This window comes from Rattus norvegicus, chromosome 6, assembly GCF_036323735.1.
Source record: "Rattus norvegicus strain BN/NHsdMcwi chromosome 6, GRCr8, whole genome shotgun sequence".
Taxonomy (NCBI): Eukaryota; Metazoa; Chordata; class Mammalia; order Rodentia; family Muridae; genus Rattus; species Rattus norvegicus.
In genome coordinates, this window is record NC_086024.1 from 144,935,373 (window position 1) to 144,961,198 (window position 25,826).

Here is a 25,826-nt window from a genome sequence, read left to right on the forward strand (position 1 = left end):
GCTTGCACCCTGGTTCTTCGTCAGCTTGCTCATAATATACAAGCCAGGCTTACCTATCCAGGGATGGCATAGACATGCCAGACAGGGTCGCAGGCTCCTAGGTCTATTTACGTTTGTGTCAAGTTGGTGGGAACTAACCAGCCTAGGCTGCTTAATGAAGGTTTCTAAAGCAGGAAGTTTCACTGACCTAAATAGGTTTCTGATGATAGCTAGGCTCTAAATGCTTTGCTACTTCACACCGATGCTCCTTTTTCAATAGGGATTTGCCATTATCATTTACAGTAGCAACAATAACAGGAATAACTGCAAACACAGCCCTTAGATCCCAGGAAGATAATTATCTTAGACTAAAACCAACTTTGATTAATACATTTTTCACTGTTCTTCCTGGCGACCTAAGGAAACAAGGGGGAAACAGAGGATGTTGGGTCTACCCTAGAAGCATAAAATGCTTCTGGTTTGGTGGTATGCGGCTGTTAAGGGGTGTCTGGATGAATGTTGACCAAATTCTAGGAACGACTACTGCCTATGAAGTAGTTACAATAACAACGCGCATTATCCAGAAGCAAAACATCCTTTCTCTTCTTCTGTTTTGATGTAAGGGCCTCAAATTCAGAATCCTCCTGCCTCCATAGAACTGGGACTACAGGCAAAGGCAACTAAGTCAGGCCATGCGCATTTCTAAAGTTAGACACTGCTCTGTTAGCTGGTAACATGTTGCTCAACTAAAGAAGAAAGCAAGACACCTCTTTGCTTCATGTTTCCTTCTGAAGAAACGTCATCGATCCACTCAGCAACAACAGAAGGATGAGTGCTGGATCCAAGGAGCTGAGGCAAGCTGTATGCTGTATCACCTCGTGACCCTATCCTGTGCTAACCTTACCACAGCTCATTTTCCAGCTCCTTAGGCTTGCTTTGTGCTTCCTACTGTCTCCACTCCTTAAATGCTTCAGGCTTCTGATTCTAGCTCTAACTCTTTAATGCTCCCTGCCCCACTCCATGCCACCTTTTCCCCTTCATGGCATCTAACTTGTTCCAAGTTTACGCACACATGCACTTTCATTATTAGATTCATCATTTCTAATCAGTGCTAGGAATTAGGTTACTAATCATTTCAATTATCCGTCAAATTAGTGATGGTCGCATAATTACCATCGTCTTGAGACATGCATTATTACTAAGGTTATTCAAATTATCCTGGGGGTAATGGCTCCCAGCCCATAAAGTCCAAACTGGTTTTTGTTTATTCCTGTGTCTGCAGGCCTATCCCAGCGTTTCCACGGTGAGTAGGTGCTAGTTAGTGAATAGCAAGCAGCTAGGCACTACCGGGGAGCTCTGGCTAGGAGGATGGAGGCCTTGCTTGAAGTGTGTGGTGTGCACGGTGCTGCATCGCTCTCTGCCCAGGGTTAGAAAATTTGGTTTTGTAGTGAACTGTGCAGCCACTGTTTTGGAGGCGCACAGACCACGCCCCTTCCCAACAACAAAGCAAGCAAGCTCCGGGTCTCTGCCAAACACTCCTGGAACTCGGGCTTTGAGAACACTGAGGTTGGCGCTGCAGGATTTGATCGGGCCAGGTACCCGGAGCTCAGAAGCGCGTGCAGCCCCAGCTTGATTCTCCCGCGCGAAACTGAGCGGACTGCTCCACCGCGGACCTGCGCGGTGGGGGGAAGCCCGCGCAACCAAACACGCGGACCAATGCCAGTCGCGCTCACCCTCTGCGCGCTCCCGCGCCGGCCGTAAGGCTAGGACCGCAGGTGGCGAGGCTCGGGTGCGGGCGCGTGGCCAGAGGCCTTGCGAGGTTGCGCTGCGCTCGCGGAACCGTGCTGTCCCCCCGTTCGTACTCAGTGCGCTGCTCCACGGCAAACTCCGCGCGCTGCGTGCTCGGGGCCGCGCCAGCCCGGGTGGCCGCGTGCAGGGCGCAGGGAAGTGAGCCCAGCAGGGAAGATGGAGCTGGCCACGCGCTCCCAGGTGAGGGTTCTCCCAGCCCCGGTCCCCGGCTGCTTTCTGCAGGTCCGGCTCTTCCCAGCCGGTCCACGCGGAGGGCGGGCTGCTGTGAACTTAGGTCCGGTAGTTGTGCTCGTGGCTCCCTGCCATGCCACCCCCGGTCTGCAGGTCTGGCCCCTGCAGCCGGGGCTCAGGTGAGGATGCCAATTCTGGAGCTGCAGGCCGGGAGCTGTGGGGCACAGCGCTCGGAGACCTGGGGGAGGGGCGCGCGCGGGAGGGCAGCGAGCAATAACAACCCCCCTCCCCTTCCTCGCCGGAACTGGCACCAGAGATCAGGAAGAAAAAAAAGCAGTTAGAAAGAAAAGAAAAAAAGAAAATCCGAGACTCACACTATCCCGATCCTGGTAATAGAGTTTAAAAGAATTGCTGTGGGGTTTATTCTAGAACTTTCATAAATTTACCACTTGGGGCAAGTAGTAACATCTTTAGGCCAAGTTAACAAACAACTTCGAGAGTGCAAGTCTGACGCAAAGGGCAAACCCATTATGCATTATGTGCCCAATTTAAGTTTTGAAACTTGACTAACACTTGAGAATAAGTCTTCCAATGGGTCATTGCATGCTGGAATTGTAATTTCTGTTAGTTTACAGTTTCAAGGGGTTTCTCGACTTTAAAATATCTCTCTGTAAAAACAACCACCACCAGACACCTAAACGGACACTCACCTTTTTATGTAGTGGTAAGCGAAGCATTTTAAACTATGAAATATGAAAAACTTTGAAAGGAGAAGGAGTGGCCAAAACCCTGCCCGCGCAGGGTGGGATGTTTTACTTGAATGTAGCCTTTCTTGATCTGCTTCTGCCTGCACCTCCCACTGGTGTTCACCTTTGTAGTCTACCTGTAGGCTCTGAGCCTGGTGGAGCAGTGCCCAGGTTTTACCAGACCTGGCCTGCCCAGGCCTGGCACTTACCTCTGTGCTGGCAACTTAAAGAACTAGCTACCACTGGCCACTTTGTGCAGTTAGTGACTGCGGAGAATGTCTTTCTGAAAGTAGAGGTTTGTGAGAAAGTCTTTTAAAGGGTTTCTCCAGTGAAAGTCTTTTAAAGGGTTTCTCCAGTGAAGGGAGACAAGAAAAACAGTACTGAGCCAAACTCAGGCTTTAGAGTTTTTGTTATTGCTGTTGTTTTGTTTTGCTTTTGCACGTGGCTAGCCTCTGCATCTCCAGGAAGTAACAAAACACCTTTGGAAAGGAAAAGCAGAATTTGTTTGTTGTTCAAGACCGTCTCATTCATCCCAGAGTGGTCTCCAGATTTTGTAGGACAGATGACTCGGCTCTACTGAGTGTTAGGACTCCTCCCCTGTTTGGATGCCTGGTTTATGATGTGCTGGGGGCAAACCCTGGGCCTCCTGCATGTAGGCAAAGTCTGCAATCTGGGCTACAGCTCCAGCCTGGTGGAAAGAGACAGGAGCTTTCAAATTTCCTGTCATTTTACTGGAAAGTTCTTTGCCACTTTGATCCCTGTATTCGGGGGTATTTGAAAATTCAGGATGTTTTAAACTGTGTACCTGGAAGCGAACATTTTATTGTTAAACTGTGAGGCTTGGTAGTTCTGAAATAGAAAACTATTTAGTGTGTGTGCGGTAATCCACAAATAACATCCTACCCATTATACACCAGTTAGGGCAGATTACTCTGTATCAGATGCGCTCTCTCTCTCTCTCTCTCTCTCTCTCTCTCTCTCTCTCTCTCTCTCTCGCACACACACACACACACACCCCTCTTAATTGATAGCGCAGATTAAGATGATAATTTTTTTTCTTCTGGAAAGGGTCCCGTTTGTAAGCCCATCATATTTACAGTCCCTTTTTTTTTAAAAATTAATTTATTTTTTATACAGGGTCTCTGTGCAGCCCTGACTGCCTGGAAAAGTCCCATATTTAAAAGGCCAGCAGCTCTTCCTTTTCCCATAAGCCTGACCCATGCATTGTGGGGCAGAATTCTAAGAAGAGCGTACAATACCGGGGGTTTTATTTGGTGATAACCAGGAGTCAATTCCAGTTAAGCCAAGGTTTCAGTGTTGAGTGCAGCAATGAGAAATACTTGTGCAGCTGTCTGAGCTGAACCGTACCTGCATGTTAAAGTGTCATGCGTGGCTCTGGAGAATTACCCTTTACTCCTCAGCCCTTCAGGGCGTTTCGTTTCCAATATCTGGGTTTAGCTTTGGTGGGGATTGATAAGAATTGGTAGGATTTTAAATATTCCTTTTCTTTATAAAGAAGTAACATCAAGGAATGTTTAAAACTGAGTGGAGGTGAGTAAATAGCCGAGGTTAGCCCTCAGAAAAGATTGTTTTCCTTGGTAGTGAATGCTAGCCCCCTACGCCTTTAAAGCCTCACTGCAAAGACTTGCGATTGTAGCTTCGTTAGATACCTCTCACCTGTTTTTCTTCATAGTCGTTGGACCGTTTATCATGTTTATGTGTCAGGCACTGTTACATTGGAAGATTGATCACCACAATACTGTTTTCCCCACCACCTCGATTATCAGGTCCCTTGGACCACTTCCTATCTCCTGTTGCTACAGCCCAGAGAAGCACCTCAGGGCCACCCTTCAGTCACTTCCCTTTTGTGAGACATGCTGTGCCAGGTCCCTCAAGTGGGAGGTTAGTTCTCCCTGCAGTTCTGTGAAGCAGATTGGTTCCACTAGCTGGGATTGCAAAACCACCGTCTGCCCTGGCTGTTGGGGCCAGGATGATCTTACTTTGACGTGAGGAAGCTAGAAATCTTCGCTTACGTTGTGGTGTCACCTGGGTCGAGGATAGGCTAGTGTAACACCAGAACACAGGTCAAGGATCTAGGGATGTTGTGACAACATAAAGTGACCGTGAGGGGCTGTGTGGATTCCCTCAGTCCTGGACCAGGGCAGCTTGGTGCTGTCAGGGATATGACGGGTGTGAGCTCTGACAGGTGGGAATGCCTTGTCTGTCTGATTTGGGGGGAGGGGGGCATTGCAGGAGATTGGGGAGGTCTCACCAGGTACAAGATCCACACAGCTTTTACATGGAACATTTACATAGTTTTTATATAGTTTTTATATGGCATATGTGATACAGTGAATGAATCGTATGTTGAGGGCCGTGAGTCCTGCCCATCTTACCCCAGTGTCGTTCCCCTCAGTAAAGCCATGGTCGTCGGGTTGGCCTTCTAACTGCTTCTTTCTTCAGTATCATCAGTGCTGGGTTTCTGAAGAGCCCAGAGGCCTTTGGTTTCACATACTGGGTGTATGTAGTGTTACATGTGTATTTTATGTATTTTCTGCTGACAGAAGTCTTTATGAAGAAACTTTGCAATTCATGTTTCCGCATCTGTACACTAACCCTTGTGGCTTGTGCTGGTGTCTCATTTAAACACTGTGTTAAATGCATTCTGGGGGATCAGATGTGTATGCATGTTGTATGCCCATTGTTGTTCCTTCAAATTTCATGTATACCAGGAAATTGGTATTAGAGAAACCATGTGCACCAACTAAATTATGGTGTGGATGTGCCTGATTCTGAGTCTGTAGGATCCTTTGGCACCTGGCTTTACTGGCTTTAATGGGAGCAGGCATAACCCTATTGTCCTCTGTTTGCTGAGGGAAAGCAGTTTTTGCTGAGCATAGATCCAAGGCTCATGAAAATCTCGCTGCAATAGTGACCTACGAGATACAGAACTTAAGAGCCTCCAGTAACATGTTGAGTTGGGGGCGGGGAGGGGGGATAAGTGGTTGTCTTAGAGATCTAACCGTTTCGCGCATGGGGACCACAGTGCTATGAGAGGCTGCCAGGGAGTCTGCTAGGTGATCCAGATGTTGCTTCTTTCAATAACAGTCTTCCTTTTAGCTTTCCTCCTCCCCCTCCTCCCCCTGCTCCCCCCTTCTCCCCCTTCCTCCCCCTCCTCCCCCTCCTCTTCCTCTTCTTAAGATTTGTTTTATTATATATAAGTACACTGTAGCTGTCTTCAGACACACCAGAAGAGGGCATCGGATCCCATTGCAGATGGTTGTGAGCCACCATGTGGTTGCTGGGAATTGAACTCAGGACCTCTGGAAGAGCAGCCAGTGCTCTTAACCACTGAGCCATCCATCCCTCCACCCCCCCCCCCCTTATGGCTTTCTTTAAAGATGCATTTTTCTTTGAAGTTGGATATCTAGATGACACGCATAATAAAACGTTGCCCATTATTATAAAGAGGTTCCTAAGGGATTGAAAACCGGACATTTCTGTGCTGTTTGTAATGAGTGGGTGCGGTCTGTAAAACCTCACCAAGATTTATGTAACAGTATTCATCTTTTGGTTGTGAGGTGCTTCAGTGGACTTTAAGAAACAGTCAGAGTGAGTCCCTGAGGCCTGCACTTGGGCCGGCTGGGGCTGCCCAGTGTGGGAATGAAGTCCCTGGAGTTGTGGTCCCTGCTGATTATATCAGTTTTCTCCAGGAATGGTTTTCCCGGGCTATCCCGAGGGGCAGTACAGTTTGTCCTACCCTGCAGCTGGAAGCATTTCCTTCAGGAGGACGTGGGACAGCCTGGAGAGCACCTTGCATGTTGGGTCTGTTGGCCTAAATATTGAAGCAGTCCCAGCGCCCTTGCTGGAGACATCCGGCCACTATTATGAGGGCCCCAAAGTTATCTCCAGGGTCGTGACTGGTGACCCCACAATTCAGCTCATGTGGCTGGGGAGTAGAGGGGCTCGTCCAAAGCACGAGTTGAATATTTGCTAAACTGAAAAGAAAAGGGAAAAGTAGAGTGAATGGCTGGGTGGGTTATGATTGGCTGGATGTGTGAGTGGGTGTGTGGGTTATGACTGGTTGAATATATGAATGGCTGGGTGGGTTATGACTGGTTGGATTTGTGAGTGGATGTGTGGGTTATGATTGGTTGGATTTGTGAGTTGATGCGTGGGTTATGATTGGTTGGATATTCCTAACAACCTTAGGCCTTTCTGTTAAACTAACGTGGGGCCAGTTCGTGCCTGTCCCAGAGGCTTCAGGGTATCAGCCCTCACATCGGAGCTTTCTCATAAACCTCCAGATTTTGCTTCCAGAGCTCTGTGTATTTTGCAGTTTATCCCGGGGTGCGCGTGCTTGAGTGAGTGCATGTGTTTGTAGTGTTTAAATTGAAAGGACATTTCTGGGAATAAGTTCTTCCTGTTGTATCCCATCTGGGGTGCTGATGTAGAATTGCCAAGTGTGAAATTCTGATGGCTTTTATACTAAACCCTGAGATAGGAAAGGACAGCTTGGTGTGTAGGATGTGGCAGTGTGGACTGCCTGTAATCCTAAGAAGTGGAGAAACTGAGGCAGAAGGACCAATAATTCCTCTCTAACACGCTCCCCACCTCTACAAAAAACAAAACAAAACACAAAAACCAAAGGAAAAAAGATAGTTCTATTCCATTTCCCTTTCTCGCAGTCTGCTTTTCCTGGAATCTTTTCAACCAAAGAAAGGAAATCAGACTTTTCCTGATCTTGAAACCCCTAAGAATTTTTAATGCAAAATGTCTAGTGCTCTTAATTTGGTTTATAAGGGAGAATTAAGAAGAAATAATGTGTGTTTAGTATGTTAATGTTATTCTTTTTTTTCCCCTTAGCAACTAACCCAGACATTTTTTTCCTTTCAAGAAGGTGGGCTTTTGGTTTTTTGGGTTTTTTTTTTTATTTGTTTATTTTTGTTATTGTTGTTTTAAAGCAAGGTAGTGAGAAGCCCTGGGGCCCCATCCAGCATTTTGCTGCACTCTCACTTCCCTCTCCCTCTAGGACAGAGCCCTTCACCTGAGGGTAGAACGGCTCCTGCTCCCCACACTACAGCTGCAGGCACTTAGCAAGAGAGGGTCTGCGTCCTAATGACCGTCCCTTGAACTGAGTGGTGGTCATTAGGATTTTAGTGAGAGTGCCTTTCATTCGGGCACAATGCCAAGAGCCTAGTGGAGTCAGCGCTGCCTAGATGGGTACTCCAGAGGTGCCAGGCTCCTTTTGTTTAGTGGCATTGTTCTTAGTAGGGTGCAAGTGTGTCCTGGGGTTCCCTCGGAATGGCTTTCTGCAGCCCAGCAGTTTGAAGAGCCCGCCCGTGTTGTTCCCTTGAGTGGGCGTGGGACAGTGGTTGTGATCCCTCTGCAGACTGCATCTGGCAAGTGTGCAGACAGCATTGGATCCGGATCTTACCGCTGCATGACACCTTCTCTGGGACATCTCTTAACGTCATCTTAACGATGGCCTCTCTCACCCTGACACATCGGACCCTGTTTACTGTTCCAGTTGGCTTCGTGAACCTGGGAGGGTGGGGCCTAACAGTGAGGCGGACTAAAGTCTCATGCAATTGCCAGCTTTATTCGGAGCATTAGACAGTTTATCCTGGGAGGGTTAAGAGGAATCTCGTGAGTAAGATGTTCAGTCACGAGGAGAAGCCGGGAAAAAAAAACCCAAAACATTGCATAGAGGCACAGCCAGAGCAACAGCTGAAGTAAATCCATTTCTGTGCCGCACACCTGGGAGAAGCACAAAATCACACCCCAAGAACAGTTCTGTGTTTTGAAGAAACTCGGGTCGCAAGGCTCTTGTCTTGTTTTCTTGGGGTTTTCCTCACAAGAGTTCTCACACGACTGCATTCTTGGACCTTATTCCAACACAGCCTCTCTTTTGTTATTTTTCTCACCTCCTCGAATTTCCCAGTACACAGTAGATACTTAATAAACAGTGGCTGGATGGTCCACATGTCTATAGTGCCTCCTACTTCCAGAATGCCCGCCTTTTTGTTCCAGTGTGGAAGTCACCAGGCCTCAACTCCAGCGTTTAGGCTTTTTTCCTTCTGGGTGTACGGGATTCTGCCTTGCTGGCTGTTTGAAACAGCCAAAGGGTATTTGACTTGCCTCAGTCAGTGAACTACCGAGAAGTGTCATGCGTCCATCTAGGTGGGATTCTTTAAATGCCATCACGTGATCTTGGTACCTCATCCCTCTGCCTTGGCTTTGTCAGGTGATCTGGTGTGAGAGGGGCCTGGGACAGAGCCTCTGGCTGGCTGGCGATGAAGGAGAAGCCATTTTTATTGTAAGCCTCTGGTAGAGGTATGAGTGTGTTTGATGTCCTGATGTTTTCCAGTGATGGGCTTTTGATTCGCTCTGTGGTTGTCATCGGAGTGACCTGGGGTTGGGACGGCCTATGAGAGCATGTGTGCTTCTGTTCTGATTGATGTGTTGATATCGGGCGAGGCGGTTGCTCCCACTAGGAGTGGTTAGGAGTTCTGCTTATGTCCTGTTCACCTGCAGCAGTCTCCCCTTGCTCCGTTCAGATGCCAGTAGCCACTTAATGAAATCACCGAGCACAGCTGTCCAGGTTGGTAACCCAGATTCAGAGTCTGTGGCCTTCCCATCCTGACTGCTGGCCTCCCTGGCAGAGGAATTAAGCCAGTTGTTCAGTTGATTCCTATGTTATCTGCCAGGATTCCAGCTCAATGGTTTATCAAATAGCTCGTCAGAGCCTATAGGGTACCTGTGCGAACTGTCCCCTGATGTAACTTCCTTTCTTAAAAAAGGACACTACTTGGGGTCAGGGGATACCTTATTATAGTGGCAAAACATTCAGAACTAAAATGAGCTATGCCAACTGTTTGTTTTCTCAAGACAGGTTCTTGCTATGTAGTTCATGCTGCCCTGGAACTCACTGTGTAGTTGAGGCTGGCTTTGAACACTCCATACTCTGGCCATGGCTTCTAAAGTTCTGGAGCTTACAGGTGTGCAGCAGGGGTGTACGTGTGCATGTGGAGTAAGTGTGTATGCGTGCACACGTCTGTGTGCCTGAGGCTAAGTGTTGACATCAGGTGTGCTCACTCTCTACCCTGTTTCTTGAGACAGTCTCACCAAGCTCACTGGTGTCTAGGGTTGCCCAGAAAGTGCCTTGCATCCCGCTTCCACTGACTGATGTCTCCCTAGCTCCCGTTTAACCATTTTTTTTTTTAGTTCTTTTTTTTCAGAGCTGGGGACCGAACCCAGGGCCTTGCGCTTCCTAGGTAAGCGCTCTACCACTGAGCTAAATCCCCAGCCCCCCACCCCCCCTCACCCCCCGTTTTAAAGCACACAGTTAAGAACACTTACGCTGTTTTTAAACTACCAGCTTTCTCCTGAACCTTCTGGCATTCTAAACTGAAGCTCCGTGCTTCCAATGCCTTTCCTCCAGGCCCCGTGCCTCCCTCCTAATTTCTCCCATATTTGATTATTCTGGGTATGCAGTGAAGTGGAATCATTCAGTATTTCCCTGTTGCGACTGGAATATTTCACTCAGTGTAATGTTTGATAGGTTCATACATGTGTTGCCATATGCCAGACTTTTTTTTCCCCCTTAGAATCTCACTGTATAGTGTTGGCTTGAAACTCATGAACCAGACAGGCTTCAGACTCAGGCTGTCTGCCTCTGCCTCCTGAATGCTAGGATCAGAGGCCCCCTTTGCGTGGCGGTTGGCATGCACAGCTCTATAGATGATCCCTTATTCTAAGAGGTCATTTCTCAGTGGGAGATTTTGTAGTCATTGAGTTCTACTTCTGGGTGTTATGTGCCAGATCATATAATTTCTCCGTAGGCTGCCTTTTCACCGTTTGGGGCCTTGTCTTTTGTAAAAAGAAAGGGTTATCTATTTATTTTTGTGTGTGTGCTGCCAACGCGAGCACAGAAGGCTTTTTATATAGGTCAGTTTTAGAGTTCCTGCCATGCTGAAGACCATCCTGGGTCAATCTTCAGCACCAGACAACAGGCAGACGCTTCTTATTTGGGTAAAGTCTAGTTCCCTGTGTCATTAATCCTCTGGCTTCTTCTAAGAGCCTCATAAATAGGGTAGTTCATCTTTAGTTTTTTTTTTTTTAAATCCGTGTTGAATTACCTTTTGTAGGTGGTTTAAGAGTCCAGCTTCGTTCTGCCTTGCGTAGGAACATCATTTGCTCCAGGAAGAATGTCCTTCCTGATCTCACTGCCTGTGAATGGCAGGGTGCCTGGGCTGCATTGCCCGTCGATCTCGGTCCACACCAGCGCCATCTGCTGGGCTCCGGGAACATTGCAGTGTGGGCTGAAGTCAGGAAGGGGGATTCCACAGGACCTTTTAAGCGGGGCTTTTCTGTTTTTGCCACAAGTATCTCTGAGGTTTGGATGGGTTTTGTGTGAAATCTGCAGGTAGCTTTGACCACTACAGGGTTCTTGGGGATGCTGTGTCTGATCCACTGACAGAGGAGGTGTGTATTTCCTGTGCCTCCCCTAAGTGTTCAGATATGTTTTGTAGTTGGAGTATATGTTAAGACTTCTGCCTCATTGCTTAATTCTAATTTTCTTGTGCCTGCGTAAGTGGAACTGTTTTGTAGTTTTCTTGTCAGGCCGTTGATCGTTAGTGACAGAAACACTGCAGTGTTAACTACTCTATGTCCTGGAACGTTACACAGTGTATCCGTTAGTGCTGGGTGCTCTTCTGTGGATTCTCCAGAACGCTCTACATGCACGCACACATGCACGCACACACAGGCATGCTGCATCCTAACAGGTGCGTCTCCCATTCCTACCCAGATGCCCTTTATTTCTCTGTTTTCAAGACGATGTTAAAGAGGTGAAAGGAGCTGTGCTTAGCTTATTCTCTGACATCCCCTTAAGAAATAAAGTCTCTTTTTATTCACTTAGTAAATGTGGGTTTTAATGTGTTGATTCAGTTCCTTCCATTATTGTTGACCTTGTTTTTCTCACAAAAGGGCAGTGAGTTTTCTCAGATGCCTTTTTTGCATTCGCTGTGTAATGGTCTCTTTCCCTCAGTTTAAGTGTGGATGCTTCAGTCCTTCTTAGAAAGGGGAACAAAATACTTAAGGGAGGAAATACAGAGACAAAGTGTGGAGCAGAAACTGAGGGAAAGTCATCCAGAGACTGCCCCACCTGGGGATCCATCCCATACACAGACACCAAACCCAGACACTATTGCCGATGCCAAGAAGTCCTTGCTGACAGAGCCTGATATATAGCTGTCTCCTGAGAGGCTCTGCTAGAGTCTGACAAATACAGAGGCAGATGCCAACCATTGTACTGAGCACAGGAACCCCAATGGAGGAGTTAGAGAAAGGACTGAAGGGGTTTGCGACCCCATAGGAAGAACAACAATATCAACTAACCAGACCCCCTAGAGCTCCCAGGGACTGAACCACCAACCGAAGAGTACACATGGAGGGACCCATGGCTCCAGATGCATATGTAGCAGAAGATGGCCTTGTCAGGCATCAGTGGGAGGAGAAGCCCTTGGTTCTGGGAAGGCTCCATGCCCCAGTGTAGGGAATGCCAGGGTGGGGAGGTAGGTGGAAGGAGTGGATGGGTGGGTGGGTAGGTGGGGGAGTACCCTCATAGAAGCAGGGGGAGGAGGGATAGGATAGGGGTTTCCTAAGGGGAAACCAGGAAAGGGGATAACATTTGAAATGTGAATAAATAAAATATCCAATAAAAAAAGAACAATGCATTTAAATTTCATATGTTGGCCATTTTTCATTGCAGCAACACACCTCTCTTGGTCAAGTGTGCATCTTTCTGCTGTGTTGCTGATTCAGTTTGCTGGCATTGTGTATGTGAAGGTGTTGGGGTGTGTGACGGTGTCGTGAGGGTATTGTTTGGGACTCTTGGACAGTCTGTCTGACTTAGGTCCCAGGCAGCCTCCTAGGAAGAGTCAAAGGACAAAAGTCAAAGGGGAAAGAACCCTTCAGTTTCTTTGGGAGAGTTTGAGGGCTGGTGTTGATCATTGAGCGTTCTACAGAGTTCACCTCAGAAACTGCCAGCTTCTGACATTATTTCTAGGGACAATTTGGATTAATTTATAATTCAGCCTTGGTAGGCTGTATGCTACCAGAAGTGTATCCATCCATTATATCTGTGTGAGCATGCCATCACCTGGAGGTCTCCCGAATTCTTTGTTTTTAAAATCTCTGTAAACATAATAATGATACTGTCCCCACTTTTATTTCCCAATTTAGTGCTTGGGAGATTTCTCTGTGTTCTCAAGTCCGTGTACCAGAAGGCTTGCTCACGTTGTTAGTGTTTGAAAAACCAACTTTATTTTCTCTCTTACTCTCTGTTGTGATTTTTATCTCTTATTCTGTCACGGCTGTAATCTTTAGTAGTTCCTTCTGTTGGCTTGGGGTCTACTTCACTGTGTCTTTTTCTGGTTTATTAATGTATGGAGTTAATGGTCTTCCTTATAATTGGAGCGTTTACAGCTGTGCCTGTCCCTAATCGCACAGCATTTGCCGCAGTGCATGGATAAGGTGTGCTTGTTTCAAGGCAGGAGAACACTTCAGACCAAAAGCATCGATTTCATTGGTATTCAATTGCTCATACATGATAAGATATTTTGGCATGGAACTCAAGTCAGAGTACAAAACTGAAATGTCTCATATGTACCTTCTGCATATAGGCGGAACGTAATTTTCTTCAAAGTTTTGAATAATTTTATTTGTTCATAAAACTATCGTGTTATGTAGCGACACGATACATTTCCATTTGTGACACCACGAGGCACTCACAAAGTTTGGATTTTGAAGCATTTCAGGTTTTGGATTTTTGAGAGCGGATGTTCAGCTTATATTTCCTCACCGTCTCTTGTGATTTTGTCTCTGCCTCGTGGGCTGCTTGGGAGAATACTTGATTTCTGTATACCTGGGGACTTGCCCTGTTTCCTACTTCTGATTTCCATTTTAATCCTACTGATTACAAAAGGCAGTTTGTATGATGTTAGTTATTTAAAATGTATCACACTTACTGTAGTCTAGCCTGTGGTCCAGTCTGGATAATTTTATGTGTAAACGTGAGAGAAATGTATCTGCTGTTGGGTTGAGTGTCTCTGTCTTCTGTTTGGTTTACTGCTGCTCCGCTTTCTTCTGGGCTTTGTTGAAGGTGAGATGTTGACGTGTACATCTGCATGGGTTACTGGGGAACTCTCCCTTTTTCACTCAGTGTTTGTTTCCTGTTTTTGCAGCTTTGATTTTGGAGTATGTATTGAAATTGTTACATTGTCTGGGTGAGTTGACCACTGTGTTGTTCACTATTCCCGGTAAGCTTTGTGTATTGTATCTGTTTTGTCTGATTGCAGCTACTCCCTCTCCTTTGCACTTAAAAACTTTCTGTCTTTTGCTCTCAACATGTCTGTGTCTCTAGAGCTGATGTGAGTCTTCTAATTAGCATTTAGCTGTATCATTATACCAAAAAAAAAAAAAAGCAGCAAACCCAAAAACCCCATTTTGCTGGGCTGGTGCTTAAAGCCAGGCTTTGAAGCAGCATACTAGCTAAGCCTTCTGCTACTGAACTGTATCACCAGCATTCTTCTTACTTTGAGAAAGGGTCTTGTCGAGTAGCCCAGACTGGCCTAAATCTTACTCGCTGGTCTGTAGGACTTGAGATCTTCTGGCCTTAGCCTCTGGAGCAGCTGAGATTGTGCACGTGCTCCCAGGCCCTGCCTGCTTCCTGTGTGTCTTAAAGCTCTTTTCTTCTTGAGATGGAGGTCTCACTTTTGAGTGCTGGATTGTGGATGTACATCAGCACCCTGATTCCTTACAGCCTTGCCTCTTTCCTTTATGTTGCTTCCTTGATGAGGACCCATTTTTAATCTATTCACGCTTCTTCAGTGCTTTCTATAGATGTTTAATGCGGTGCTGACCATGATAGATAACATCCTCTGGATAGTTTGATATTGACATCACTAATAAAATCTGCCCAGTGAATTCCCACTCTCTAGCCTATGGTATCGACGTTATAAATGACAGCTTTATTGTAGATTCGTATGTTTCCTAATCCTATAGTTAATAAAACCTAGAACCAGAATACAATAACACCCATGTGTGTTTCTGCCTTTCCTGGAGTGCTGTGTGGTTTTGCATGGCTGGGAGTCACTGACCCTTCCCTTTCAGTCTGAAGGATTTGATCTTGCATGAGTTCTGGTTGTTGGTCTTAGTGACAGTGAACTAATTCCAATCTGATAGATGGAAATATATGTTAATTTCCATTCATTTTTGGAAGGATAATTTTCCCTGCAAACAGCATTTTTGTTGGTCAGGGTTTCTGTCTGAACACACCTGGTGTGTGACAAGTAGCTGCTCTTGTTAAGTTTCTTTCTTTTTTTTTTTTAAAGATTTTATTTGTTTTACGCATGTGAATACACTGTCACCGTCTTCAGACACACCAGAAGAGGGCATTGGATCCCATTACAGATGGTTGTGAGCCACCATGTGGTTGCTGGGATTTGAACTCAGGACCTCTGGAAGAACAATCAGTGCTCTTTTTTTTTTTAAATTTATTTTTATTTATTTATTTATTTTTTTTATTAACTTGAGTATTTCTTATATACATTTCGAGTGTTATTCCCCTTCCTGGTTTCCGGGCAAACATCCCCCTCCCCCCTCCCCTTCCTTATGGGTGTTCCCCTCCCAACCCTCCCCCCATTACCGCCCTCCCCCCATAGACTAGTTCACTGGGGGTTCAGTCTTAGCAGGACCCAGGGCTTCCCCTTCCACTGGTGCTCTTACTAGGATATTCATTGCTACCTATGGGGTCAGAGTCCAGGGTCAGTCCATGTATAGTCTTTAGGTAGTGGCTTAGTCTCTGGAAGCTCTGGTTGCTTGGCATTGTTGTACTTTTGGGGTCTCGAGCCCCTTCAAGCTCTTCCAGTTCTTTCTCTGATTCCTTCAATAGGGGACCTATTCTCAGTTCAGTGGTTTGCTGCTGGCATTCGCCTCTGTATTTGCTGTATTCTGGCTGTGTCTCTCAGGAGCGATCTACATCCGGCTCCTGTCGGTCTGCACTTCTTTGCTTCATCCATCTTGTCTAATTGGGTGGCTGTATATGTATGGGCCACATGTGGGGCAGGCTCTGAATGGGTGTTCCGTCAGTCTCTGTTTTAATCTTTGCCTCTCCCTTCCCTGCCAAGGGTATTCTTTTTCCTCATTTAAAGAAGGAGTGAAGCATTCACATTTTGATCATCCGTCTTGAGTTTCGTTTGTTCTAGGGATCTAGGGTAATTCAAGCATTTGGGCTAATAGCCACTTATCAATGAGTGCATACCATGTATGTCTTTCTGTGATTGGGTTAGCTCACTCAGGATGATATTTTCCAGTTCCAACCATTTGCCTACGAATTTCATAAACTCGTTGTTTTTGATAGCTGAGTAATATTCCATTGTGTAGATGTACCACATTTTCTGTATCCATTCCTCTGTTGAAGGGCATCTGGGTTCTTTCCATTTTCTGGCTATTATAAATAAGGCTGCGATGAACATAGTGGAGCACGTGTCTCTTTTATATGTTGAGGCATCTTTTGGGTATATGCCCAAGAGAGGTATAGCTGGATCCTCAGGCAGTTCAATGTCCAATTTTCTGAGGAACCACCAGACTGATTTCCAGAATGGTTTTACCAGTCTGCAACCCCACCAACAATGGAGGAGTGTTCCTCTTTCTCCACATCCTCGCCAGCATCTGCTGTCACCTGAGTTTTTGATCTTAGCCAATCGCACTGGTGTGAGGTGAAATCTCAGGGTTGTTTTGATTTGCATTTCCCTTATGACTAAAGATGTTGAACATTTCTTTAGGTGTTTCTCAGCCATTCGGCATTCCTCAGCTGTGAATTCTTTGTTTAGCTCTGAACCCCATTTTTTAATAGGGTTATTTGTTTCCCTGCGGTCTAACTTCTTGAGTTCTTTGTATATTTTGGATATAAGGCCTCTATCTGTTGTAGGATTGGTAAAGATCTTTTCCCAATCTGTTGGTTGCCGTTTTGTCCTAACCACAGTGTCCTTTGCCTTACAGAAGCTTTGCAGTTTTATGAGATCCCATTTGTCGATTCTTGATCTTAGAGCATAAGCCATTGGTGTTTTGTTCAGGAAATTTTTTCCAGTGCCCATGTGTTCCAGATGCTTCCCTAGTTTTTCTTCTATTAGTTTGAGTGTGTCTGGTTTGATGTGGAGGTCCTTGATCCACTTGGACTTAAGCTTTGTACAGGGTGATAAGCATGGATCGATCTGCATTCTTCTACATGTTGCCCTCCAGTTGAACTAGCACCATTTGCTGAAAATGCTATCTTTTTTCCATTGGATGGTTTTGGCTCCTTTGTCAAAAATCAAGTGACCATAGGTGTGTGGGTTCATTTCTGGGTCTTCAATTCTATTCCATTGGTCTATCTGTCTGTCTCTGTACCAATACCATGCAGTTTTTATCACTATTGCTCTGTAATACTGCTTGAGTTCAGGGATAGTGATTCCCCCTGAAGTCCTTTTATTGTTGAGGATAGCTTTAGCTATCCTGGGTTTTTTGTTATTCCAGATGAATTTGCAAATTGTTCTGTCTAACTCTTTGAAGAATTGGATTGGTATTTTGATGGGGATTGCATTGAATCTGTAGATTGCTTTTGGTAAAATGGCCATTTTTACTATATTAATCCTGCCAATCCATGAGCATGGGAGATCTTTCCATCTTCTGAGGTCTTCTTCAATTTCTTTCCTCAGTGTCTTGAAGTTCTTATTGTACAGATCTTTTACTTGCTTGGTTAAAGTCACACCGAGGTACTTTATATTATTTGGGTCTATTATGAAGGGTGTCGTTTCCCTAATTTCTTTCTCGGCTTGTTTCTCTTTTGTATAGAGGAAGGCAACTGATTTATTTGAGTTAATTTTATACCCAGCCACTTTGCTGAAGTTGTTTATCAGCTTTAGTAGTTCTCTGGTGGAACTTTTGGGATCACTTAAATATACTATCATGTCATCTGCAAATAGTGATATTTTGACCTCTTCTTTTCCGATCTGTATCCCTTTGATCTCCTTTTGTTGTCTGATTGCTCTGGCTAGAACTTCAAGAACTATATTGAATAAGTAGGGAGAGAGTGGGCAGCCTTGTCTAGTCCCTGATTTTAGTGGGATTGCTTCAAGTTTCTCTCCATTTAGTTTAATGTTAGCAACTGGTTTGCTGTATATGGCTTTTACTATGTTTAGGTATGGGCCTTGAATTCCTATTCTTTCCAGGACTTTTATCATGAAGGGGTGTTGAATTTTGTCAAATGCTTTCTCAGCATCTAATGAAATGATCATGTGGTTCTGTTCTTTCAGTTTGTTTATATAATGGATCACGTTGATGGTTTTCCGTATATTAAACCATCCCTGCATGCCTGGGATGAAGCCTACTTGATCATGGTGGATGATTGTTTTGATGTGCTCTTGAATTCGGTTTGCCAGAATTTTATTGAGTATTTTTGCGTCGATATTCATAAGGGAAATTGGTCTGAAGTTCTCTTTCTTTGTTGTGTCTTTGTGTGGTTTAGGTATAAGAGTAATTGTGGCTTCGTAGAAGGAATTCGGTAGGGCTCCATCTGTTTCAATTTTGTGGAATAGTTTGGATAATATTGATATGAGGTCTTCTATGAAGGTTTGATAGAATTCTGCACTAAACCCGTCTGGACCTGGGCTCTTTTTGGTTGGGAGACCTTTAATGACTGCTTCTATTTCCTTAGGAGTTATGGGGTTGTTTAACTGGTTTATCTGTTCCTGATTTAACTTCGATACCTGGTATCTGTCTAGGAAATTGTCCATTTCCTGAAGATTTTCAAATTTTGTTGAATATAGGTTTTTATAGTAAGATCTGATGATTTTTTGAATTTCCTCCGAATCTGTAGTTATGTCTCCCTTTTCATTTCTGATTTTGTTAATTTGGACGCACTCTCTGTGTCCTCTCGTTAGTCTGGCTAAGGGTTTATCTATCTTGTTGATTTTCTCAAAGAACCAACTTTTGGTTCTGTTGATTCTTTCTATGGTCCTTTTTGTTTCTACTTGGTTGATTTCAGCTCTGAGTTTGATTATTTCCTGCCTTCTACTCCTCCTGGGTGTATTTGCTTCTTTTTGTTCTAGAGCTTTTAGGTGTGCTGTCAAGCTGCTGACATATGCTCTTTCCTGTTTCTTTCTGCAGGCACTCAGCGCTATGAGTTTTCCTCTTAGCACAGCTTTCATTGTGTCCCATAAGTTTGAGTATGTTGTATCTTCATTTTCATTAAATTCTAAAAAGTTTTTAATTTCTTTATTTCTTCCTTGACCAGGTTATCATTGAGTAGAGCATTGTTCAATTTCCACGTATATGTGGGCATTCTTCCCTTATTGTTATTGAAGACTAGTTTTAGGCCGTGGTGGTCCGATAGCACGCATGGGATTATTTCTATCTTTCTGTACCTGTTGAGGCCCGTTTTTGACCAATTATATGGTCAATTTTGGAGAAAGTACCATGAGGAGCTGAGAAGAAGGTATATCCTTTTGCTTTAGGATAGAATGTTCTATAAATATCCGTTAAGTCCATTTGTCTCATGACTTCTCTTAGTCTGTCGACATCACTGTTTAATTTCTGTTTCCATGATCTGTCCATTGATGAGAGTGGGGTGTTGAAATCTCCCACTATTATTGTGTGAGGTGCAATGTGTGTTTTGAGCTTTAGTAAGGTTTCTTTTACGTATGTAGGTGCCCTTGTATTTGGGGCATAGATATTTAGGATTGAGAGTTCATCTTGGTGGATTTTTCCTTTGATGAATATGAAGTGTCCTTCCTTATCTTTTTTGATGACTTTTAGTTGGAAATTGATTTTATTTGATATTAGAATGGCTACTCCAGCTTGCTTCTTCTGACCATTTGCTTGGAAAGTTGTTTTCCAGCCTTTCACTCTGAGGTAGTGTCTGTCTTTGTCTCTGAGGTGTGTTTCCTGTAGGCAGCAGAATGCAGGGTCCTCGTTGCGTATCCAGTTTGTTAATCTATGTCTTTTTATTGGGGAGTTGAGGCCATTGATATTGAGAGATATTAAGGAATAGTGATTATTGCTTCCCATTATATTCATATTTGGATGTGAGGTTATGTTTGTGTGCTTTCATTCTCTTTGTTTTGTTGCAAAGACGATTAGTTTCTTGCTTCTTCTAGGGTATAGCTTGCCTCTTTATGTTGGGCTTTACCATTTATTATCCTTTGTAGTGCTGGATTTGTAGAAACATATTGTGTAAATTTGGTTTTGTCATGGAATATCTTGGTCTCTCCATCAATGTTAATTGAGAGTTTTGCAGGATACAGTAACCTGGGCTGGCATTTGTGTTCTCTTAGGGTCTGTATGACATCAGTCCAGGATCTTCTGGCCTACATAGTTTCTGGCGAGAAGTCTGGAGTGATTCTGATAGGTCTGCCTTTATATGTTACTTGACCTTTTTCCCTTACTGCTTTTAATATTCTTTCTTTATTTTGTGCGTTTGGTGTTTTGACTATTATGTGACGGGAGGTGTTCCTTTTCTGGTCCAATCTATTTGGAGTTCTGTAGGCTTCTTGTATGTCTATGGGTATCTCTTTTTTTAGGTTAGGGAAGTTTTCTTCTATGATTTTGTTGAAGATATTTACTGGTCCTTTGAGCTGGGAGTCTTCACTCTCTTCTATACCTATTATCCTTAGGTTTGATCTTCTCATTGAGTCCTGGATTTCCTGTATGTTTTGGACCAGTAGCTTTTTCCGCTTTACATTATCTTTGACAGTTGAGTCAATGATTTCTATGGAATCTTCTGCTCCTGAGATTCTCTCTTCCATCTCTTGTATTCTGTTGGTGAAGCTCGTATCTACAGCTCCTTGTCTCTTCTTTTGGTTTTCTATATCCAGGGTTGTTTCCATGTGTTCTTTCTTGATTGCTTCTATTTCCATTTTTAATTCCTTCAACTGTTTGATTGTGTTTTCCTGGAATTCCTTCAGGGATTTTTGCGATTCCTCTCTGTAGGCTTTTACTTGTTTATTAATGTTTTCCTGTGTTTCCCTAAGTGTGTTCATGTCTTTCTTGAAGTCCTCCAGCATCATGATCAAATATGATTTTGAAACTAGATCTTGCTTTTCTGGTGTGTTTGGATATTCCATGTTTGTTTTGGTGGGAGAATTGGGCTCCGATGATGGCATGTAGTCTTGGTTTTTGTTGCTTGGGTTCCTGCGCTTGCCTCTCGCCATCAGATTATCTCTATTGTTACTTTGTTCTGCTATTTCTGACAGTGGCTTAACTGTCCTATAAGCCTGTGTGTCAGGAGTGCTGTAGACCTGTTTTCCTCTCTTTCAGTCAGTTCTGGGGACAGAGTGTTCTGCTTTCGGGCGTGTAGTTTTTCCTCTCCACAGGTCTTCAGCTGTTCCTGTGGGCCTGTGTCTTGAGTTCACCAGGCAGCTTTCTTGCAGCAGAAAATTTGGTCTTACCTGTGGTCCCGAGGCTCAGGTTCGCTCGTGGCGTGCTGCCCAGGGGCTCTCTGCAGCGGCAGCAACCAGGAAGACCTGTGCCGCCCCTTCCGGGAGCTTCAGTGCACCAGGGTTCCAGATGGTCTTTGGCTTTTTCCTCTGGCGTCCGAGATGTGTGTGCAGGGAGCAGTCTCTTCTGGTTTCCCAGGCTTGTCTGCCTCTCTGAAGGTTTAGCTCTCCCTCCCACGGGATTTGGGTGCAGAGAACTGTTTATCCGGTCTGTTTCCTTCAGGGTCTGGCGGTGTCTCTGGCAGGGGTCCTGCCGCTCCTGGGCCCTCCCCCACGGGAGCCCAGAGGCCTTATACAGTTTCCTCTTGGGCCAGGGATGTGGGCAGGGGTGAGCAGTGTTGGTGGTCTCTTCCGCTCTGCAGCCTCAGGAGTGCCCACCTGACCAGGCGGTTGGGTCTCTCTCTCACCGGGTCTGGGAGCAGAGAGCTGCTGCGGGCCGGGATCCGCGGGTCACAATCAGTGCTCTTAACCGCTGAGCCATCTCTCCAGCCCGTTAAGTTTCTTTATCATTCGTTTTTAGCAGTCACACAGTGTCTCCATGTGAGTCTCTCCATTCATCCCGGTTGTGAGGCTGGGCATGGAGCTCAGGGGTGGAGCTATCAGGTAAGCTGGGCTCAGTCCCGGACTGTATGAGGAAATGACGTGAGAGCAGATGGATTCCTCGTGGACCGCATTGTGCTTCTTGTGTTTGTATATCCGTGTCTTTCATGGACCGAGACTTTGGACTGCTGCTCTTTGGCAGATGGACATGTGAGCGGACATGCCTACTTACTGCAACAGAGGGCCAGCGACACATTAAAATAAGGATGCCACCAGAGTTCAGTGAGTGAATAAATGAGTTTGTTAGGGTAGCTTACCGAACCAAAAAATTACCAAAAAAAAAAAAATAAGTAAATAAAAAAGACAGCTGGGTCAATAAAACCTCACAGACGCTATGAAAGCTGGAGCACGCTACATTGGGGGGATTCTCTCTGTTGCTTTGTGGTGCTTCCTGACCTAACACATTGTAATTTTATGTACCGGGTCCATCTCTGGGTAATCTGGGTGGTTCTCTATTTTGTACTTCTTCTTACTAATTAAGATCTAACTCAAGACAGTTCACCGTGTTAGTGGACCTGACTTTGATTCCCAGCACATATGTAAAAAAAGCCATACATGGTGGTACACGTACCACACGTAATCCTAGTGCTGCAGAGGCAGAGGCTGTTGGATCTCCGGGGCTTGCTGGGCAGGTGAGCACCAGTTGCCGTGACAGACTCTTGTCTCTGACGTAGAGTAATTAAGGAAGATGTAGAGTGATGGAGGAAGACACCTGGGGCTAACCGCTGGCCTCCACGTGTATGTATAACCACACACATGTGCATGCACGTGAACCTGTGTACACATATGACCATGCAGACATGCAAAATACATACATAAAATCTTTATCATGCTTCCAATTCCGTTTTAGTAATTTTACCCAGCCTGTTGGCTCTTAGAAGCTTTAGAAATTGAGGAATTTCTCTTTCTCCCGATTTCAATCTTCTTCCCGTTCTTCGGGAAGACAGGATATTGTTGCCCCGGCTGCTCCCAGCCTGACAGCCCCCCGAACTCTCAGGTGCTTGCCGTCGAACATGCCTCCACAGCCTAGGTTTATACTGAGACCCAAGGCTCGTTTCTGAGTCCATTCTTGGAAACTGTGTGGGATTTGCTTCTTATAGACCAACTAGTTTATTTGTATAAGATTTAAAGGAGAGGGCTGGAGAGATGGCTCAGCAGTTAAGAGCACTGACTGCTCTTCCAGAGGGCCTGAGTTCAAATCCCAGCAACCACATGGTAGATCACAAGCATCTGTAATGAGATCCGATGCCCTCATGTGGTGCTGTCTGAAGACAGTGACAGTGTTCTCACATTTATAAAATAAACAAATCTTTTAAAAAATATATTTAAAGGAAAGTGCTGTGTTTGCACTGGGCATCGTGACATACACCTTTATCCCAACACTCTAGAAGCAGAGTCGGATGGATCTCGGTGAATTTGAGCCTGGTCTACATACGGAGTGACAGGTTAAGCAGAGCTACATGGTGAGGCCCTGTTTCACTCCTCCCCCTGCGCCCAAAAGGGCCATAACACTTGTCCCTGACAGTAGCGTTAGGAGACGATGAAGCCGTGTTTTCTCTATGCAGGGTCTCTTCATACATGCAAGGCTCTACACCTTACAGACCCTGCAGCCAGTGGCTTTGACGTAATAAGGAGAGGATAAGGTGGAGCCCGTTTCCAGGTGACATGCACACAGGGGGTCCTGGAGAATGAAGCATTTCCTGAGGCTGTGTCAAAATCAGCCCTGAATTAAATGGCTTTAAAGGAGAACCTACTGTTTTCCTTTACTAGGGATGAATCAGAGATGCTACTCAGTCTGTAGGGCGCCTCCCTTGCATACACAGAGATCTGGGTTTACTCCTCACCACCATGTAGAGCTGGCCGAGCATGCCTGTAATCCTGTCCCTGGAGAGGCAGAGGCAGGGGGAGCTGAAGCTCGAGGCTAGCCTGGGCTACATTGAGACCCCCACCCCCACCCTGAACCACAGGGCCATATTAGATGAATGTGTCCTATGGCCAGGTGGTGTGCTTCAGTATAGGAAGGGTACGCTTAAGTATCTGAGATGTAAACAAACTGAACCTTAATTGAAGTTACACTTAATTGTATGATATAAAACTTTAATGATGACTTACGTTGATTTATTTTCAGGAGTAAAAACCCAGCTGAAAGCCAGCTGCCACTTCGAGGCGTGTTTTATAGCTTATTAGCTGCTTCTGTAAATGCAGTGTCAATTGAGACTTGGGTTGGCAGAAGCCAGGGAGGTGTATAACCCTCTAGAGTGGGGGTTCTCGGCCTTCCCAATGCTGCAGCTCTTCAGTTCCACACGCCGTGGTAACCCCAGAATAAAGCTACTACTGTTAGGAATCGTAACACACACATCTCTCTTGTCTGATGGTCTTAGGCTACCCCCTATGTGAGGGTTGTTTGACCAGCAGGTTAAGAACTGACTGCTCTAAAGCGTCCCTCTGTTGAAGGGATGCTGGGAAGACGCACCGGGTGAGAACCTCAGGTTTTTATTAGTATTTCTGAGGTGGGGTGCAGCAAACCTGGGCTCCACCCTGGCCTCTCAGGTAACTGCTGTGGGTTGGAATCTGGGACGCGGGGCTTGAGGGCGGCTGTACGGCCCCTCAAGCTGAACACTGGCGCTTGTGTGTGTGTGTGTCTGTGTGTGTGTGTGTGTGTGTGTGCGTGTGCGTATCTGAACCCTGGCTTGTGTGTGTGCGTGTGTCTCTGTGTGTCTGTGTGTGTGTGTGTGCGTGTGCGTATCTGAACCCACCTTAAAGGAGGAGGTGGGATTCTCCCCCAAGCATCTGAAGTGCAGGTAGCTCTAGACTGGGCCAAGGTGAAACTCACCGGCTGGAAAGAGCTTGCTCTCCTCAGTAAGGGAAGATCTCCATTGCTTTCAGATGTGTCTTTGGCTGTTGACTTCTTAGGATTCTGGTAAAAGACACCTAACAGACTTTATCAGTGTGCAGGAAGGTGAGTGATGGTTTCCACGGTGTGATCAGTCTCCAGAGCTCTTCCTGTGTGGCAAAAACTAAACGTTCAGCCACTTTCTACTGACAGCAATCCATGAAATGTGGCCACCCTGGCATCTGGTTGGTTCGATTTTTGCAACCAGCTTATGAAACTTGGCAAGTGACTGTGAGCCAGAGTACCCTTCCTCTCTAAGGCCTAGTGATATTATTACTTATTAATAACTAGTATTATTATTTAATAGTCTGTTTGGTTCACTTGTGCCCACCCATGGAAGAGATAACTGACCCCGTGGCTCAGCAACCGAATGACCAATGAAAAGAAAAATTTAAATGTGTCATTATCGTCAACGGAATGGGTTTCATCTTGACATTTCAGACATACATTCATACATAAATTCGTGACCCCAACATCCTCCATCCCCACACTCACCTCCTCACCATCCCTCATCCCCACACTCACCACCTCACCATCCTCCATCCCCACACTCACCTCCTCACCATCCCTCATCCCCACACTCACCTCCTCATCCCCACACTCACCTCCTCATCATCCCTCATCCCTACACTCACCTCCTCATCATCCCTCATCCCCACACTCACCTCCTCACCATCCCTCATCCCCACACTCACCTCCTCATCATCCCTCATCCCCATACTCACCTCCTCACCATCCCTCATCCCTACACTCACCTCCTCATCATCCCTCATCCCCACACTCACCTCCTCACCATCTCTCATCCCCACACTCACCTCCTCATCATCACACTCACCTCTCACTACCATTTGCTGGGCTCCCCACCTCTCACACAGCTCTCACTTTAGTGACATGCATTTCCCCTCCCTTTAGATCTCTCTTTCTCATCATAGTCCTCCTTACATCCTCATACACCAGTATCTGCCTACGTGTGAACTTTCACGTAGATGCCACAAGACAGAAAACACGTGTTTGCCATCCTCATACTTTGGCTGATTTTGCTTCATGTAACTCTCTTCAGTTCTGTCATTCCCCCACAGATGTGATAGT

The 25,826-nt window shown here is 45.6% G+C and overlaps 1 protein-coding gene across 2 annotated transcripts in view; it reads left to right on the top strand.

Moving 5' to 3' along the window:
• The first annotated feature begins 1,512 nt into the window (after positions 1-1,512).
• Positions 1,513-25,826, top strand: part of Cdca7l (cell division cycle associated 7 like) — a 45,960-nt gene continuing 21,646 nt past the window's right edge. Inside the window, exon 1 of one of the 2 annotated variants that reach the window (XM_017594339.3) lies at positions 1,513-1,968. In XM_017594339.3, coding sequence (XP_017449828.1) covers positions 1,945-1,968 — 24 coding nt within the window. In that variant the 5' untranslated portion in view covers positions 1,513-1,944. The remainder of the gene's footprint in view (positions 1,969-25,826) is intronic. The other variant, NM_001034953.1, reaches the window with a different exon arrangement.